This window comes from Falco rusticolus, chromosome 6, assembly GCF_015220075.1.
Source record: "Falco rusticolus isolate bFalRus1 chromosome 6, bFalRus1.pri, whole genome shotgun sequence".
NCBI classification, from domain to species: Eukaryota; Metazoa; Chordata; class Aves; order Falconiformes; family Falconidae; genus Falco; species Falco rusticolus.
The window spans coordinates 45,401,263-45,422,604 of NC_051192.1; the positions used below are offsets into that span (position 1 = coordinate 45,401,263).

Consider the following 21,342-nt stretch of genomic DNA (forward strand, 5'->3'; position numbering starts at 1 on the left):
CAGCTGACTGCCACTGCCTCCTGGCAGCAAGGGCTGCATGGGGACCTCGGCTCCCAGGAATACACTTAATTTAAGGGCTGATTCCCTTGGGACCCCATAACAAGCTATTACAACCTTTTGCTCAGAAACATTTCTTTTTCCATCAGAGATGAATTTTACCAGTGAAATGCAGAGCAGCTTTGAATGAGAAACTAAAGGTTACAGCATAACTTCTCAGTTATGCACTTTAAATACCAATTGCTGTTAACTTTCCAAGAGCATTGCATATATTTAATAAATAAATAGACACAATGACTCACCGATTATTCCCAGACTATAGACAGAAAACCAGCAGAAAGTTCACTTTATTTACTACAAGCCAGACAGGTGAAAATAGCCCTTAAATCTTGATTCTCTCACAATTAAGGATACGACTATCTTTGTTGGGTTTATGTGCCTGCTTATATATGTATGCTGCCCAAGCTGGATTTGAAATTCAGGGGGGGAAATCAAACTGAAAACTGCAGGAGCTGACAGGAGTGGCACTGTGTGACAGAAAGCATGCTCTGCACATCTCCACAGCTCTGCTTGCCTCCCCCTCTTGAAAATGTACAGAAGCGCAGCTGCAGTGATTCCTGCCTACAAAGCACCAATTTAGGGCATGGCTTTACACTGTGGCTGAACCGAAATGAACACTCTGCCTAGCTGAAAGGGCAATTCCTCTTCCCTCTTGAGTCTCCCACCTTTCTTCCCTGCTCTCTCTCTCCCTCCCTGCTGCCCAGACTTCCCACAAATTTTGGCAATCATTTAATTGGAAGGTAAACCATTGGAATTGGCTAACCAGAGAAAAAACAAACAGAAAAACACAGAACAACAACATTTTTTTTCCCTCTGGGTAAGATTTGAATCAGCTGAAGTGAGACCAGACAAGGTCTAAACATGTTCAAACAAGCAGCAAAAGCAGACAAGCAGAAGCAGGGGAAGGAAGGGAGATGTATTTCAACAGCAGAAAATTGTTAATTCATCCCTAGCCACCTTGTCAAACCATACTCTGATATTTCAAATGTAAAATTTGACATCTTCTCCCAGCTCACAAGTAATAAGCTCATTATTTAGATTTATTATTGGAGATTAAAAACCTGAAGACATCTTACAAACCACAAACAATTAATTCTAATAGAAATAAAGTGAGCTGTATGTGGCTTCACATGCTACATGTTTCTCTGAAACCCTCTGTAAGCCTGCTGGGTTTTACAGTCACTTCCTCTTAACTCCTGTGTCCTATACTCATGTAAAGACCCATAACTCATAGCCTAAGTGCTGGCCCCTGGCATGAATTGCAATGCATAACTGAATACAGCACCCAAATACACACAGTTCTCCTAACTTCTCTTCTTCTAACTTCCTTCTGTTACAATATTAACTAGAAAATTTCAAACAAAAGAACTGTGAATTTTAGGTTGCATCTTTTTACCATTCATAGCACATTTCCTCTGAGGTAACAGAGCATCATTTGCTCATAAGACAGATGACCATGTTTTTAAAATGGAGCACAATTAATGGCACAGGAATAAGGCAATTACATTATCTCATACTTAAGAGGTCGTCATGGCCTTTGGAAAAGAATTATTAACCTTCTGGTAATTGCATAATTAAAACCTCACCACTTTTTTATTTGGAGTTGCATGAAAGGAATAATTAACAGCAGCAGTGATGGCTCTTCATTTAAGGCCGTTCTTCTACAATTCCTCAACTGCAAGGAGTATATTAACTTACAGTACCTACAGTATTACCCTAAGTGCTTAAAATAAATTTCATCATACCTAAACCATGTTTCTTTCTCTGTATCTCACTACCAGACTTTCATTTACTTTCACTTTTAAAAGATACATTTGGCTGAAGCTCCTGCCACAAACACCGCTTCCATCAAACTGAGGCTGCTCTGTGCTGAGCTCTCGGGCTTTGGGTCCTCCTACTCCCCTTGGAAGAGCTGCAGTAAATGGACTTTGAACATGCTTTGAGAAGTCATGTTATAAGTCATGTTATATATACCTGGAAAACACTGACTTCAAGAGGCAGGCAAAGAGCCTGAAGATCTCTTCCCTGGAAAAGTTCTACCCATTTCATCAAATGGCCATGAAGTAACACCTGCCTTAGCACCAGTATTGCACCGATTCATGAAAAAGGAAAGGGGAGAAACAAAGGATCTTATTCTTGAGACAGAACACCACCTCCCCATATGCCCTAGAAGATGGCATACTTCTAAAGAGCAGCAGAAATACAATTAGGCAATGAGTGATAATACAAGAGTGAACAGCAAACACATAATTTTCTGCAGCCATTAAGGGTACCCTCAGAACCTACCACGACTCAAGAGACAACATCCATCTAACCAACCACCACCACATGCCGGGCTGCGGCTTTTCACGTGCTCCCACATGCCTTCAGACGGGCACAGCTACAAGGGGTGGCAAGGCCAGGAATTCACCTTGCCAGCCACACATGCTCCTTTTCTTGCTACAACAGAAGCGCCTGCGCATGGATGGCAGGAGAGTAGCATTGGCTGAGGCTGCAGCAGATGCCACACAACAAAGAGCTGCCGCTGAATCAGGATGATCAATGCTCCTGTCACTTGGCGCAGTCACCCGAGGCATGCCAGGCATGGAGTCATCAATCACCGAAGTGTAAGCCTACCCCATAATGCATGCAACTATTTGCCTTGGGCTGCTGCCTTGTTAGAACTCCCCCAGAATCTTTACAGAGGCACACATTTTAAGAAATATTCCCCGCTCTGCCCTTCTGAAGTCCTGGGGAGTGCTTGCTTATTATGATAAAATTTTGTCCATGACTTAGTCACTGTCTCTTCAGCATGCGCATGTAGTGAATCCTCCTTCTAGGAAGAGGAACAGGTTTTGGTTTTATTTCATTCCACTTAGTCTTTGCTAGGAGACAGAACACATGCCCATAGTGACTGGCCTGGGAAGGGACACCAACAACACTATTCTTGACAAAACTACTGAGCTATGCTTTAGAAATTCATGAAAATGGGCATCTCCTGTTACATATCTCCAGGAAGGAAAGTATTCCACTACACTAGTGGTTTGTCTTTTTGAAAAAATGGCCCAGTGAAGCATCTGACACAAAGGTTGTAAATTACTCTACAAGACCATCCCAAGAACTTAGCTGGAGAGCTCTGCGCTCATGGAAATTCTACAAAGAGTGCAATACATGTATCAAACACCTACAGAATTTAAGATAGCAATACACAGAAAGACTTTCCACAGAGAGAGAAAGCACCAGATCCTGTTAGTATTTTAGGAGATGGGAAAAAGTGCCTAGTGGTGAGAATGTACAGCATAAGCTGCAGAAGATCAGATGAAGGTAGAAGCAGCAGGTCTGTAAAGTCCACTGTGCTGCACAGACTTTGTGAAATAGCCACATGCATGCAGAAGTGCATCAGAAGCAACTTTGGAAATTGTGGAAGCTTTTTGGATGTAAGCCCTCCAACAACTTTTGCAGGTAGGCATTAGCTCGGTTGTAATCACATGTATTTTTAAAATAAACTGTACAAACCCAGTATTTGAACTGCTGTTCAAAGTATAAGATTGATGGCTTGTGTCAAACTTATCAATATAATTTTTGCATGAGGAAAAAGGACTCAGCTGGTTAAAATTGCTGTGGAAAATAACTGTGTCTGTTGAACCATATGTGTGTGCATATGCGTAATCTATCTTACAGAAAGAATTACAAACTGAGGAGAGTAAAGGTACTAAGGTCACACACCAACAAATCCCACACGGAGAAGGATTTTCCTACATGGATTTCCCAATTAAGAACACAACCAAAACCAAAATCAAACCAAACCATAATTCTGCTAGTTTACGAGCCAAATTCTTTCAATTGCTCACATCTAAGCCAATTCTTTAATGCCTATTGTGAATTTCTCCACTTAACCACAATTCACGTAATCAAGGCAGCAGAATTGCCATTGCAAACTACCCATTACCATTTCTGAAATATTTGTACATTATTAGGGGATCTTCCTTTACTAATGATTATAAATTATTAATTTTTTTCAATTCCTCTTCATAATTGCCAATCATCTTGTCATCTGACCTACTCTGTTGTTCTTGGCACTCCCCCACATTTTTGTGCTTTCTCTTTCCTTGTGCAGTGAAGGACCCCAAACTGTACGCTGAATTCCTAATTGGCTGCAGGAAAAGCTGAACCTGCAACCCTTGATTTATGAAGCTGTTACTCAGCCTCTTGGGAGCTCTGTTTGAGGCATAGTAGATGGAGGCAGCAGATAGATGCAGCATCCTCATGCATGTAAAGCATCAGTTCTGTCCCTGAAGCTTCATTCCCACTCAGAGCTTGCAGTCAGGGCTAAATTGAAGATACATTATAAGCACATGCCTTATTACTGCGGGAAGCAAAGTTGAAGAGTTTGGAATCGTCAGCTTCAATGAAGTTGTCAGCAGAGCAAATCAAGGATAAAGGAACCAACAAAAAGAGCCACCATATAAAAGACAGATAGGCCACACAAATTTAAAAATGGTTGTAAACCACATTTTCTCTCATGTATTTGAATCTGATCTGTTTTCTCCATCAAATCAAATCAATTACACAACAGTTATATAAAACTGCAAAAATCAAATTATAAGGTTAGAGCAGCAAACTGACCCTACACACCATTTAGGATACTAATCTTTCTTTTACTGTATTGTTTTATAGAATCAGAGAACAGTCTCTGAGCACTTTCAAATATTGTCACATCTGACCTTCAAAAGCACTTTGGCTATTTTCCAAAGCAACATTCTTCCCGTTAACAAATTATACTGGCCATAAATAATGTACCATTACTTGCAATCTAATTAACATGTTTAGAAATGGTTTAGAAACAAATTTATAACCTTAGTCATGAATTCTTGATATTTTTCTTTAAAGCTAATCTCACCAGGTCTTAAGATTAGATACATAAGCAAACCTAATTTCTGTTTTCAAAGAGAAATACCTATTTTCTGTTAAAATTATTCAGAAGTTCCCAGCACAAAATAACATATATAGCTAATGAAATTTAAAAAAAAAAAAAAACAACAATTTGAAGTGAGCACACTTTCAGAGAAATCACGGTATTTTTCTTTTATATTGTCTTATCATAGAGTACTTAGTAAATTTATGAAGCAAAACAAAACACCTGCAAATAAAAATCTTAGGAATCCTTTGCATGTGCATTTTTCTTCCAAGAAGATCTAAAGACATACCTTAAAGTTTTCCGCAAACCATGACATTATTTCAAATGGGCTGGTAGAGAGGGTAACACAGGATGAGAAGAAACGTTCTGGAGTTCTGATCCCAAAGATGACTATGTACCCTTGAATAATTCTCCCTGAAACACCTATTAACTGAGCTCTCAGTGTGTATGTGTTTATGGAATACCAGTGGAAAACAGAAAATCAACTCTGCTAAATATAAGCTTGTACTAGGTTATATTAAAACTCTGCCAACTGTAATTACTATAATTAAAAATGGAAATACATGTATTTATGTCCTTACCACATTTCACATTTGTATTGATTTCTCTGGAGCCTTGAAGATTTATGTCAACAGTTCACAAAGTAAATAAACAAACATTGTCCCCTCCATATTAATTATTAACAATTTTAATTATAAAAACTTTCAGACAACAACGCACTCCTGCAGATTCAGAATAATGCTCAAAAGATAAAAAGCAAAAAATGATTTCTCCAACATGATGGAAATGTCTGTACAAACCTAATTCTTATGCAAGTAGTCCATAAAAAGAACATTAGTTTTCAGTATCAAAAAGCCAGTAAAACAAACAAACAAAAAAATCTAATAAAGAACTTTCATTTTTAAATGATATTAAAAATAAACCATCCACTAAAATTAAAATTCAGCCTTTGAAAGGGGAGTTGAACTCTTTATGCATACTCTGCCCTGCTGACCCTTGCTAAAGGGTGTAAGTCAATATGAAATACTCACAAATGGAGAGAGGATGATGGATTTTCTGCCAAATAACCCTAAGCAAAAGTAACGCTGTTAGCTAGGGAGCCTGCTTTTATTTCCTCTGCCAAGTAATGAATTAAGAGAATTTCCTAGCATATATTATGTTTTACTATTTGCATTTTTTTAACCTCTGCTTCTTTTCTTCTTATAAATAAAAGCAATGCAACCAGTAGGTAACAAAAGAACAAAAGAAACTGCTTATTTGCTTCTTCTGAGTTGGGAGTTTTAAAACTAGTTAAGATTGCTAACTTGGGGAGAGGCGGGAGAATAAATAGGACAGAAGTTGCAATGACATCAATTTCTACTCAGTAGAGTGGTATTTTATTTACCAGGAACTGGGCAGTGCCTCTACTTTCTGAATGAACGACAGATCCTTCCTATCTATTTTTACCTCTGGAAACTGTCCTGAGACCAAGAATAATGGATAGCCCTTAACAGTTGTACGCTCCAGACTTTTAATTTATGAATGTTACTGACAGAGGAAAGCGCTGTGTTAAGCTCTAACATGTTGCAGAAGAGGTCAGCATACAGGGCATTAAAATACCACGACAGTTTGTCAGTGAATTCCTGATACATGTATAGGTACCGGCAGCTGCCATGACTCTAGAAAAGCCCTGTTACCTTAAAGTTCCTGTTACTGTAGTGTTTGGCATCTCACCATTTGCTATGGTGAGACAGTCCTTGTCCTCAAGAAAGTTTATAAACTGAATAAACAAATTGGGAAGAATGGCATTACATACACATAGAGACTGAAATGACTTGCTTAAGGATGCTCAAAGATGGAGGTGGTAACAAGATGCCTCCTGACATGTACCACAGTACGTCAGCCACAAGATAGACCAGGAGTTCTCAAGCAGAGAACATGTGCTGCTGATGACAAGTAATTGATTCAGCAGCTTTGCTTCCTTGTCTTTTTTGGGCAAGAAAGAGGAGAAAGGAGAGGTCTTCGCTGGACACCACCACTGCAGGAGCCAGTCAGCTTTAGTTACCAGCCAGCCAGCAGGAACATTCACGACACCCTTCCTGCCTCCCCATCGTCACCACGACAAATCGCCCAGGCGTACAATCCCAACCCAAATACTATCTCACTACTTCTCCCTTCTACCCTGAAAACCCCTATAAAGAGAAGAAAGCATGGCTTTCTTAAATAAGCTATGCATGTCCAGTCTTCCCCTTGCTTTTGACCCAGCCAGCTCAGTTAACAGCGTGACAATTCATTCAGCACAGCACCAACACACACCCATGCCACTTCACAGCTCTTAGACAGTGAGAAAACCATTTAATTCCTTTGCCAGTGAGGCACAGAGCAGCATCCATCTACCAGCAAAGTTTCAAAAAAACCTTGAAAACCACCATACAAGGCCACACTAGCTCTTTATTATTTTCTATCATGTCATTGTTACGTTTTAAATTGCTTTCCTCACACTGAAATCACTTCACCTGCGAATTCAAATGCCTATAAATGTGCTGATTAAAAAGCCATGGCATCTAACCTGAGAGCAGTGGTAACTCCCGGTCACTTGGAGGAAAGGCAGTCAAATACATAGTTTTGTTATCCTGCAGAGTAGACTTTTTGAGCAGAAGATATGCAGCTATTAATTACACAAGCTCTAAACGAAAGGAAAAGACAGAGTTGCTGAACTAGAGAATGAGTGTCAGAGTCTGCAAAGGAAATTAAAACAAATTGCAAGGGTCTTCAGCCACACAAATTAAAAAGTAGAAATCAGTAAAGTGAAGTCATGATAATATATTAAAGATGGAATTTAAAAAACCCAAAGTACTCAAGAGCTGAATGCACTACTCTTAACGAAGAGTGAATCAGGAATTTCAAAATCCTGGAAGAAAAAAGAGAACCATAAAGCTTGTATCAGCATTTTAAATAAATTTCTTTTCTCTTGCTGCCTTGTACCTGAGAAGCATCAAAACCTGTATTTAAGTAATGTAAGAGGAGTGAGGGGAAATCTGAGTAACTACAGACTTAATGGTTTTCAAACATTTTAAGAAGAGAATAATTTTTTAAAAATTTGATGTAAGTAAGGAATATAAACTTTGTCTACCAGAGGCAGGCTGTGCCAGATACAAATCTTTCTACAGTAACTATAATGTGAAAACATGTCATCATTGTGGCCTTCAGGAAAAAAAAAAACTTGCTACAGCAACACATAGGAATGTGTTAGCAAGGCTAGGAGAAAATGATGATTACATACGAGAGAGGAGAATAGGTAGCCATGGTAGGAGAACTGTGGGACAAGAGAGGACCATCCCGAGGGCTCTCACTCACTATTCGCTAAACAACCTCAGCAGAAAGACTGAGGAACACCTATGGAGGTATACTGGCAATGCCAAAGTTTGAAAGCATCGCCACCGTGGAGAGGAACTAGGATGTCACACAGGAAAAAGCTGTTGTGGTGTTTAGGAAGAAATGAAGAGAAACAGAATGAAAGTATAATCAGCAAACAGATATTGCCACTGGAGCTTAATGACAAAAATCTGACCTGCAATTTGGGAACTTCATACTTGCAAACATTAGAAAAGTGCCTGGGAGCCTAGCAGTATCAAGCCATTCACAGAATGAGTGATGTATGGAAAATGAGAGGAAAAAAAAAAAAAGTGACTGATCCGAGGATAAAGGTAAGAGTGACTTTGCAGAACTCTGTGCATGCAACTATGTTGAAGAAAGCAAACACTGTAAGAGATGCAGAAACTAAACAAGCAGATAGGCTGTGTTAAAGAAATGGCAAGCCTAGCACTAATTATAGCTTGGAAAAGCTGTGCTTGTTAGTATAAAAATTATCACCTGAGAAAGAGAACACTAAGCTGGAACAACAGTATTACAGAGCAAGATTAAATGAGTCCAAATTGGCCATGGAAACCCAGATAGCTTACCAACAGTAGCAGCAAGAGTTAAAAATCCTAGCTAGTTTCAAACTGGAGCTCGGTCCCTTTATGAAGGAGATCATCTGATATGCTTGTCAGATAAAGCAGGGAACTCAGCTAAATGGCTGATGATTTATAATCACATGTTCTTTTATTCCTGTAAATTGCCCCTCATCATTCTGGGTATCAACAGCAGATTCGGGAATGCACATTTGCAAATACATTTTGTAGTGAAGGAAGGCTAAGTGAATTTCTAACGCTTTGTAGATGTATTTTTCCTTTAAAGGGAAGAAGTTAAAATCTCACTACAGAACAGTCCATAATTTATATTTTATATATATAGATTTATATATAATATATATACCAAATAAGTGGTAGCTTTTCAGAATAGGATCACCTCACTTATTGGGCAAAACACCACTTTTTTATGACAAGTGTAATATTAGACAGACATAATTCAATAGTTCACGATCAATATCAGCTTTCAGTTTTGAGTTTAGCTTTGCATAATTTACAAGCTCTCAAATTAATTCACCTCTGAAATACAGTGACATATGATACCAAGATCAATGCTAGAATGTTTCCTAGACACATAAAAACATTGCGGACAGCTATCTTCCACCCAGTGCTCCTTATGAAGTTTTATTTTGCCATATACCCTAAAGATCAGAACTGTCAGAAGAGAAAGTTCCAAGAGATCTGCAGTGAAAATGTGGAGTCACTCAGAACTTTCTCAAGGACTCTGAACACACACAAGATAAAAAAAAAAGAGTTTGATTCTCATTTGGCATAATAATTTATAAATTACTTCAAGACTGTTTTAAGCATTTTCTGCAATAGAAAACCATTTATATCGTCACCTGACTTTTGGTGGCAGCAATCCATAAGCAAGGGATGCATGATTTGCACCCAGGTTATTTGTGACAAGGCAATAAGTAAGCTCAGCTTTCAGGAACTTTGACTTCCTGCCAGTGAAGGAAAATGTGTTGTGCTACGTCTCAGCTCTGAAGACTTTCCAGCCTACAGGTAAGAAAATTTGCTAAGATTTTAAAAGCAAAGGAGAAAAAGGGAAGATTTTTTTGTTTCCACTTTACAACACATGAAAGAAATGGTATTTACTTTTACCTCAGCAATGTGAAGAAAGAAATAAAAAGGGCACCTGGGATGTGAATGGCATCACCATTCACATGAATGGCAAAGATTCACAGATCTAGCAGTAATTTTGCAATTTGAGGTACCGCTGGGCCTTGTACAATTAGCCCATGATTTTAAGAGCCTTGCAGCAATACAGACTAACAGAGTATCACCTTCCTTCCCTGCACCCCACTGCCACAGCTGCACTAAGCACAGCTGCACTATGAATGTGATCACAGAAAACACCGTAAAGTTTTGGACATCCCTTATCTAGTTTATAGCACACACTTTTAAGAGTAGGCTGGTAACACCTATGTTGGTAATGCCGTCAACCACCTTGTCATGAAACCTTAGTCTTGCTTTAACTCTTAGACTAAGAAAAACCACATTGGTTCAAAGAGCATAATATTGGAACATAATTGCATTATATTTTGTGTCTTGTGAAAATAAGGTGTGAAGAAGTCAGAGATGAAATAACACAAGCTAGAAAGACACTGGACAGAATCGTAAAGCTCTCTGGAGGGTCACTGTACGGAACTCCCTTCTAGTGGCATCAAAGAACAAAATAATTTAAAAATAAATCCCCAAACTCAACATTTAAATGTCACAATATAGCAAGTACTACTGATGCCAAAATAAGTTTAGCTGAAATATTTGGGTTTTATTTCCTTTTTTGGAAAAAGACTACTACCAAGAAAATAGTTTTAAGTGTCTTGTGATATTATTAAAACAATCTACTGAAGATTATTCACTTAGTGTATTAAATACATACAATTTTTATAAGGTGGTTTATAAACCTGGTACACAATGTCTGTTCTGAGAGTATGTAAAACGGATACCCTTTGAAGTAAAACTTTGTATGTACTGAAAGATAGTTAGAGCAGCTAGCATCATTAGTTTATTCTAACAAGGGTACCAGCACAATAAAAAGAGTCAGTTACTTAGCTTATAAAAATTTACTGCTTCTACTTGAGTTTATACCATTAAAAATGTGTGACAAATTCTTTCCAATTACACCAAGTGTACCAACTAAAGAAAGAAACAGGAAGTGAAGTTTTCTTTAGAAAGGCACCAACAGCTTGCAATAAGCCTCCTATTGTCGCCTGATTCGACACCAGGAAAGACAAAGTCATAGTCAACCTTGATTAGCATAGCATGCTCAGCATTGAATGGGACACACTTACTATGAGTAGGAAAGAAAGCAATAGCCAAACATATAGTCCCAAGCCTGCAAAACAAACTTCAGAAGGACTTTGGTTTAGGATTCCAAAAACATGTTCATACTTCGCTTGTCTTCTGATTTACAACAACCCTTCTCCTCAGCTGAAACACCTTCAAGGGATTAAAGAGATGGATGGGGCAATCTGCCAAGTTGTTTATTGCAATAATTTCTGACACACTGACAAATATGATTCAGGAAAGCTCATTTCTCTTCCTCATTCATCCTTTAAGCCTTCAAAACACCTCTTGGGCAGCCTGTATTCACTGACTAAAAAACCTAATAGTTCATCTGATCTGTTCACCTGAACAGAGTATTAAGAAACAATCTAACTGATGCAGAACAGGAACTCATTCAAAGGTAAGTATTTTGTTGCTTTATGCCAACACAGGAGGAGGAGTAAGTGGCAGAGATGTGACACAAAAAGCCCTGATGATGTTAAATATGTTAAGCATCAGAAATTATTACTTCTTCCTGAGCCAAGGACCAGACTCATCACAAGGAGTGACTAGCTGCATTCCGTGTTGATAAAGTACCATAATTTCCCTGTCCTTTTTTTGGTTTACTGATATCTCATTTCCCTTCTTAACAAGGCTGCCTGCATACGTGCTCAGAGGAGCGAAAAAGGATTGCAAAACACTTTGCCCTCATGGTGTGCCTGAAGGATGACAAGTTAGTATGTGTTCCATAGTCTAGTCCCCTCCATTTCTGGGTGCAATTCAAGACACATCTCTCTAAACAAACCTTTGTCCCTAGCAAGACATTTGAGACACCAGCAACTAGAATAAATTTCATCTTACTGATGCTTCTTCGCACTCAGTCCTCTGCTCTTCCCGACATTGAGACGTGACTCCTGAAACCTACAGAACCTCTCACCATTTGTTTACTTGCAAACTACACCAGAATTTTTTTTCCCCCTTGGAAACTATCACAAAAAAAAAGAAAACTGCTAGGTGAGCAGGATGGCAATACTACTGTGATAAAGGTACACTTTCCTGTGCATTGCCAGCTGCCTGTCAGCAGGCACTTGTCACCTCTTGCCCTTTGAGTAAATAGCAAGTCCTTCTAGGACAAGGACTTTATTTTTTGTTCTGCATACATGCAGTGCTTGTGACTGGGACTCTTAACTGGCAGCAGCTACAGCGTGGTTGAACCCATACACCGTTTCCCAAATCCTTGAGAAGTAATGTGTGTGCACACATGTGTGTTTAAGAACACCCAAAACTCTGTTTTGTGAAATGTTTCTTTCCTATGCTGCAGCATCTTATCTGGCAAAATATCATCAAGAATACTTGTTTCCTTGAATCTTTGGAGTTTAAATCAAGTGTTTTACATATACACCATACATTGTGTTGGTCTGGACATGAGACTTTGCTGCCAGAGAAACAAATACAATAATTCTTTGTTCACTTAAGGCAATCACTCTAACCTCGACATCCAGAAATGTTCTTGTTTTTAAAAACTGTCATGACACTTCTGAAACAAAGAAAATCTTCCTCAAAGTAATGGTGGGAAACCATGGAGGAAAGAAAGATGAGGCTCAAAGGTCGTTTCAGAAGAGGGCTTTCAGTAAACCAAAATACACTCCCTTGAACCATGAAATAAGAACACAAGCACAAAGAGAAATTTGTGCAAAATTAAAGATTTACAGAAGTGGCAAATTTATCCTCAGGGCTATCAATAAAAACTTCAGCTGCAATTAACATCAGGTGTGACCTTCAGTATTAACCAGCTTCCATGGCTCAGCCATGAGTTTGGCATTCCTACATCAGAGGACAGCGATGAAGAACAAAGGTGGAATGAAAGAGGTTAGCACCATAAACCAAAACAGAACAAAACCCCCCCAAATAAACAATTGCCTAAATACAGATAAAGATATATTTCCCCACTCAGTGACGCCACAGGACTCAGCCTAAACACCAAGCTCCTTTCCCCACCACTGCTGAGATGTCAGCTGTCCTTGCCATGGAACAATTAAGGTGAGCCATAAGCAAGTGATGTAGAATCAGTTAAACAGGCCAGTTTAGGCAACCTTTCATACGAAAGGAAAATGAAATGTCAGAAACAGAACTGCGGCTGCCACCAGAGGGGCTAAAGAGATGTGTGCCAGACCAAAAAGCTCCGATAGCAATTGTGAAGATGAGTACATTCAACGTACTGCAGCGCACCACTTCCCAGGCTACTGGCGCTTGGCTCAGCTGCCCCGCAGCACACAAGCCACTTGCTGGAGCAGGGGCTGCCTGTATTCTGCAGCCGCCCAACGGGCCACGCTTGCTCACAGCAAGGATGGGGACAATTTGCAGGGAAACAGGCCTGAAGCAGTAAAAGGCTGAGAAGACAAGTGCAAGTCACCCAGTGCTAGCTGAGATACTGCACTAAAAGTTCCGTGGCAAAACCGGTACCAAGAACTCACAATTAGAGCAAAAAGACTGAGTTGTCAGTACATAGCAAGAAGGCTCAGGGAAGAGGGAATGGACAAGCTGAACTGGAAGGCTTAGGCTATCTCAGACTTAGTGAGGGCCTGTGATTCACTTTGATACTTGAAACTGAAGCAGGGAATGCCCTCAATTAGGGAGAGTTCACAACAGGACTCAACAGTTAATTTGTTTTTTTTAAAACTAGACTGTCTACATCATTAACTAACACTACTCAAAAGGCACAGCATGCTGCAATTTCAGCTGCAGAGCAAGCAGAGAAACAGGCAATGCAGGCCAGAGGGAGAAAGCAAGGTTTAAATATAAATTAAAAAAGAACATTTTCAGAGGATACTTTTTTTTTTTCTTGGCCATGGCACACGGTCACACAAACAGTGGGATCTACACAACAGATTGGTTTTTCACTGCTGGCTGTCCCAACTCACCCTCCCCTGCACCAGCTCCAGTGTTTTTGTGACTCTGGCCTGAACTGCTTATGTGTTAAGTCAGCAGAAAACTAAGCCAACAAAAAGGGCAATAGGTTTCTGCTGGGATGTCACGCAAAAACAGTTGAGCACAGGCTGAAAAAGGAGACAGGCTTAGCTTCTCCAGTAATGCAGGCTCAGTCTGGTTAGTTACTGTGGATGCACAGTAGCTTTACTGGCACTTTAAAGTTCCAAATGAATCTATATTATAAATATTTATTTCAGCAAACCCACCATCTTATGTGGCATTAACTCATCTTCCCCCTGTCACACATATAACTGTTTGCCCAGGAACTGCCTGTGAGAGGAAGGAAGAGGCTGGGGTTTTTTTGTAGTTGTTTTCAATCAAGACCAACTTTCCAGTTTAGTTATCATGTGGCTCTATGAACAGGTGTGCTGGCAAAAGTAAGGGACTGCACAGGACTGGAAATAGGCAGCTGGAGGAAGGAGGCTGCTTAAACCATACAGAAGATAAAATGTGTCTATATTTGTAGAACTGTGGTGCAAATTCAGGCCTTGCTATTCTCCTTAGTGCTGTCTACACACTTAACAGGAGGTTCTGCTCTACAATAACCATGGCTTAAGTAAAAAAAAAAAGATAAACATATAAAAAATATATAAACCAATAAATACATAAATTATATCATCATCCCGTCTTACAGTGAGTAAGCTAGCATACATAAAGATATTTATTCCACTATACAGGAAATTAATTGCAGACCCTGTCACAGATTTCTTATGTTCCTGCTTTGGATGCAGCTGCACAAGGCTGAGAGCCATTCATAGCTCGTGGTCCCCAAAATGCCTCTCCCAGCCACGCAGTTCTGCCACTTACCTTACACTACTTCCAGCACCTCTTGGAATCTTTCATGAGCTTATGCAACTAACCTATATGCCAAAACATGTACTCCAGTCATTCATAGAAGAATCTGATGAATGCCAGATCCAATGCAAGGAAAGAATGAACTGCACGAGAACAGTGACAAAAGAGAAACGCCGACCAGTGAAAATTTTTACTTTTAGCAACAATGAGTAACTAACTTGTTCAGCTAGCCACAGAACTGCAGCATAGCTGCCCTGTACTCCTGCTACCTGAACTGACTTTCCCCACTGAGTTGCAATGGCTGTATGGGGTTCAGGCACACACCACACTGAGCAGAATGCACTGGAGTTTCTTGCTAACTGCTTTGCTGAGTAGCTTCACAAGGCACTGGGCACTCTGTCTGTATGGACGTGACCTCAGTGTCGACTGATGCACAATTCGTAGCTGTCACTTTATACTTCAGTTGTGTAGGGTAGGCTAGGACAGCATTTAATAAACCAGCCAGTGCTACATGGAAGTCTCTGCCCATGTGCTCTGACTAGTTACCAGAAACAATGTGTTTTTTTAAACCATAAAGCTTACAGTAATTACAACCGTCAAAACAACCATTTAAACTTGCAACTACCTGCAAAGTTTGTTTAAGTAGGCTGCTCTAGGAGCTACTGCTTTTAAGAATCTAACAAGGATCTAAAAGTCATGCTGAAGTTCTTTGCTCAGCAGAGCGAAGGCACTCTCATTTTGAAGCCAGTTCCATGGGGATTTATGTTCTGTAGAAAAAAATCTGAACAAGAGCCTTTAGCTGGCAGCACATAAAGGTTTTCCTCTATTGCAGCTACACTGCTTTGTCTCCCAACAGAGAAACTGGGGCCAAAGATGAACACTGCAAAAAAGGTAGATAAGACCAAAAAAAGCATTAAATGCTCTCAGTGTCCAAAGGAAGCACTGAATGGAGGGGAATCCAAAATCAAGGCGATACTTTTTGGATCAAAAACCTGGATCAAGACTCAAGATTTCCACCAACATACTTCCGTTTAGATAATACATAACAGACTTCCCACTTGAAAAGGTTGCTTACTAGAGAAACAAAGTCACTTTACCCAGCCTATGAAAAATGTTAGCTACCCTAAATGCTTTTGCTCTTTATTCCACAAAGCCACAGAACAATAAACATGGCTTAATGAAATACCTATTCTATTATCATTAAAAAAATGTATTCAGAATGCAAAATGTTCTTACTTTGAATGGATGTTTGATTATTAGAGGGAAATGAACAGACTCTTTAGCTGTACAACAGTAACACTGGAGAAAACAACTCTTTTCCTTGACATTATGACACGTTTTAAAAAGGAAACACAAACATGTAACACTTGCCCAGACTACCTTGAAAAACCTTCACCATCTTAACTGCAATGCTTTATTTTTTCACACAAGTCAGCATTACCCTAGTTACTCTTACCTAAACATGAGAAGTGAGAGCAGAATATTGAATCAAACTTTTCCCAAGAATGCTCTTGTTAACAAAATATTACATGCAAATGTCCAACAGTCTTTGCAAATTATATTGAAAGAGAAGGGCAGAGGTTAGCAAAACTGACTCTAGGAACTAATAGTGCTAATAATACCCTAACAAGGATGTAAAAATCTTTGTGTGGACTTTGCTGCTCCATTAAAAAAAAAAAAAAAAAAAAAAAGATGGAGAACATTCCTTCTAGGCACAGAATGCTTAGGGAGATCAGAAACAGACTTCTATAAAGATGAACAAGAAAAAATGAGAAAACCGAGAATCAATAACTATTCTTTAAAAAGAAACCCTCAAGATAACAGAATACAGATAAACAGAATGTCTACCTGTTCAACCTTTTTTTTGCCATCATTCAGTGACGTACTACTTCTTTTTGTTAAAGTCAGTATCATCTACAACAGGTTGCAATCCTTCATTTTTTATTGATATTCATTTTTGTTACTTTATAAGATTTCTGTAAGAAGACATCCCTCTATCTTTTTGTTCACTAGTCAACAACTTTGTGTAAGAAACCTTTCTATTCTCTTTGTGTAAATATATGTTGATTTGTATCATAACAAAAAGTATATACATTCTATAACAATGCTAACTCCCCCCCCATTCTTTCTACAATTACCAATGAATTTAAATAGAAACAGTACTTTCAAGTAATTTGTTTCTCTATGTGATTTACAGCAATACGTAGGTATGACACAAGCATATACAGACAAGTTTCTCTGCTAGTTTAAGGGCACTAGCACAAGAAACATCATGTTTCACATTACTGCACCTCTTCAAGAGCATTGTTCCACAGGTACTCAAAGTTCAACTTCAGGATTAACATAAACCAAGCTGGGTGTTCAGGACACAGAAAAGAACAGCTGCAGCAGTGCAAAGGCATTACTACTGCAAAGTAGCAATGCCCCTTTCATTTTATTACTTCTAAAATTTAAACACCCACAACAATTTTTATAAAATCTAGTTCACCATTCAGCCAAAAGTTTATTTTGCCTGCAACCATAACAGTAAGCTCTATGCATCTATTGTTGCTTGTGGAAGCTGAATTCTTAATGTAAAAATTAAATTTTTTTGCCTCATGGTGAGGTTTTACAATGCAGCTGCACCAACCTAATGGCTCACTGCCACCAAACTAAGGCAAGCTTACTCTTTCTTCTGCACCCTTCCCACTGCTGTTCCTCTGCACTGGCTCAGGGACATCTGACCCCTGATTTGGCTGTTTGCTGAATCGGCAGAAGAACAATTCAGCAGGGAAAGGGAATGGTCTCTGTAAGTTTATCAAGAGAGGTCAGATACGTACTAAACAAGGAACTACAGGACACCTCTTTCATTGCAGTCCAGCCATTTAACTGGCTCAGCCACCTTGTGGAATCTCAAACATGGTGACAGGAACACTTGAGACAAAGGGCAGGGTGAGAGAGGTTTTTACACATCCACTTTAAGATTATTATTAATATTAGCATAAAATTAACATTCTTACCTTTTATTACTATTTTATCCCTTCATTAACATCACTGCTTGCCAACTTACCAACAAGCGGTAATATAATAAACGGAATAATTACTTACCTACAAATCCTTTCTCTCCAACTAATTTAAGGGCAATTTTATCTGCCAAAACAGAAGAATTTCCATGTGCAATGTTAGCAAAAGGTCCAGCGTGAACAAATACTGGTGTTCCCTGAATGATAAAAAAACCCAATATTAATTTAATAGACAAGTGTTGTGGTTTAACCCCAGCCAGTAACTAAGCCCCACCGAGCCACTCACACATATTCCCCATGTCAGTATGGAGGAGAGAACTAAAAGAGTAAAGTGAGAAAACTTACAGGTTGAGATAAAGACAATTTAATAGGTAAAGCAAAAGCCACACATGCAAGCAAAGCAAAATAAGGAATTCATCACTTCCCATCGGCAGCCATCCCCAAGAAAGCAGGGCTCCATCATGCATAATGGTTACTTGTGAAGACAAACGCCATGAAGTCCAAATGTCCCCTCCTTCTTCCCCTGGCTTTATAAGCTGAGCATGGTGTCATATGGTATGGAATAACACTTTGGTCAGTTGGGCTCAGCTGTCCCGAATGTGTCCCCTCCCAACTTCTTGTGCACCCCCAGCCTACTTGCTGGTGGGGTGCTGTGAGGAGCAGAAAAAACCTTGACTCTGTGTAAGTACTGCTCAGCAGTAACTAAAACATCCTAGTGTTATCAACATTGTTTTCAGCAGAAACCCAAAACGTAGCCCCATACTAGCTAATATGAAGAAAATTAACTCTATCCAAGCCAAAACCAGCACAAAAGGTAAGAACATAAGCTCAATACTCTTGCAGACTAATCAAGATGCTATATAAATCAAAGCACAGATAGCAAGTAAGGGCCATTAGATAATTTAGGGGCTGTCAGTACGTCTCAGGTGCTCGAGACTTCATTCATTTACAGGCCTAGATGTCAGAACCTGCTTCATTCATAGATAGGTAATGGCCAGCAGTGCAACTTGTGGGTAACTTACACAGCTCACCCAACCTTGTACTAATATTTCATATTTCTACTGCCCTAACACTGCGGCATGCTGTTCTGGCACATGTACTACAATCAGCACTAAGTGCCTTGCTGCAGACAGTACACAAATAAGAGCCCAAGTCCTGCCATGCTCCATCCCTTACTGCTCCTGTTTTCCTCATTGACTGTAATTGCCACCCCTGTGCAGGCAAAGTAGCAAGTGGAAGCAACGAGGGACTAGAGTCAACGGTTAAGGAGATGGAGACAGCACGGGACATGGCTGGCATGCAGCGGGGATACTGATACAACAGAAAAAGCATTTGCTGCTGGCAAGCACCTGGGAGCCCCAGATGCAGAGCCGAATTCCCCTACGCTAGACACTCTGCAAATACGCTAGGAAGTCACACTCTGTAGCACGGACCAACTTAAACAGCAAAGGGATAGGCAAATGAACTAGGTACAGGGAAATTGGTCAGATAGCAAGTAATTCTCATCTTCCCTGTTACTTTTTTGGCAGGCATCCCAAGGAAAGGAGAGATTAGAAAATTAGCATCTACAGAAAGGGCTAGGCAAAATAATATTAACTGCTGTCTTTTCTCCAACTCAGAATACACAATCAGAGAGAAGGATGTAATTTCAGCTGTCTTACTATCAAATACTTAAGGAAACAAATCCCTGTTGTTGTGTTAATGCTTTTAAATATGCCCAGCTGGTTAAAGAAAAAATAGGTAGACACCTTCAGATTATCTCCATCAGTGTTCTTCACACATTCTGTACTACGAGCCACTGCCAACCCTCAAAATTTCAGGCAAGCTACTGGGCAATCTTCCTCAATTTTTGACCAGAAGCACCAATTAAGGAGGACAGCATTCCGTGGATCAGCTGCAGGCCACATCCAACAGCCCCATGAACCATAACTCAGAAACTATTAACTGTATAATAAAACCTAGTTGTGTGTGCCCCCTTCCCCCACTAGTTGTCTTCAGAAAACAACCTACATAGACAACGCATGTTCATGTTTTCCATAAAACACCAAAACAATTAGATTACAGTAGTGAAATATTTGTTACTATAGAAAACAGATTTTCCTGTTTCAGTAACACTGAACACAAATCATATACAAAACATCAACAAAAAGTATCTGTTTTTATTGCTTCCTTTAGAAGTAATTATACATAATTAAATGTTTTCTACATAATTAAATGTTTTCTTCAGAGCAAAGACAAGTAACTTTTTTAGCCACTGACACATTAAACTTCAGGTTTACTCTAATAAAATGGGGGATATATGTATATATTTTTAAAATTAGGAAAGAAAAGGGAGACTATGCACACATATGGGCAGGGAATACTGTCCAAAACCTACACAATTAACCTACAACCCGAAGACAACTCTGCCTCATACATGTTAGAGAAGAAACAGCATAAAAAGTAAATACATCAGAAATCATGCCCTGTAACCAGTGGAATTACGTAGATTATCATAACACACTGACTTCATAGTGTCTACTTAGGATTTTTTTTTTCTTGTTTTCTATCTGCTAATGGCCCCATACAGTAATACTAATTGTGATTTTACATAGTTATGTAAAAATTTATCTTGAACTATGTAGACCTTCAAAGTTTCTAATATTTGGGCATCAGTCTAAATGGAGGTGCTGCACAAAATAAAAGATTATCCAAAACAGCTTGTAACTCATACAAAATAAAATGCAAACCACTTCACCAACCCAAGTTTAAGTTTTACTTCTACTTTAATCCAGTAACTACCCATCTATCATTCAAATAAATGAGAGTGCTGTTTCCAGCTACCAGATTCAAATCCACAGGATTTATTCTGATTTGTGTTATTACTCACTAAGTTTAATTTCACTCCTCCAAGTCCTTAATTTCTTGTGGCAAGCAATTACAGGGCTGCTCTCATTAGAGCCCAGCCCAGACATGGGCAGATGCAATGCACAGGAGCACAACCACAGCTGCTGAGAGGGCAGCCCAGCTCATACTGTGGCAGCTATGCAGAGAGGGGGCCAGGAGGCTCTCCCACAACATTCCCTGTACACTTGTGCTTCCAAGAGTTCATCCACACAACATGTATAGGAAGGAAATTTGGACTGTGGGAATATCAGTAGTCAAGAGGCCCCCTGCCACTAACTTGAAATCCAAACACACAATGAAACCACTGGTATGGACAGATGCTCCCCTGCAGCTCTGAAATCCACCAGAAGAAAAAGGAGGAGTTATTTGAATAGTGTTGGTTGGTTTTTTTTTTTTTTTCACAAGGGCAATCCTGGAATAAAAATATAGTCTAGGTACTGAAGGGACTGAATTCCAGCAGGATCTTGGGAGCCTCAGGCACACCCTGGAACAG

At 39.4% G+C, this 21,342-nt stretch overlaps 1 protein-coding gene across 8 annotated transcripts in view; it reads right to left on the reverse strand.

The window, feature by feature from the left end:
• MTHFD1L (methylenetetrahydrofolate dehydrogenase (NADP+ dependent) 1 like) overlaps window positions 1-21,342 on the reverse strand; it is a 157,209-nt gene that overhangs the window by 72,183 nt on the left and 63,684 nt on the right. For all 8 annotated transcript variants that reach the window (XM_037391939.1, XM_037391946.1, XM_037391942.1 and 5 more), the window contains one exon: window positions 18,049-18,160. In XM_037391939.1, coding sequence (XP_037247836.1) covers window positions 18,049-18,160 — 112 coding nt within the window. The remainder of the gene's footprint in view (window positions 1-18,048; window positions 18,161-21,342) is intronic.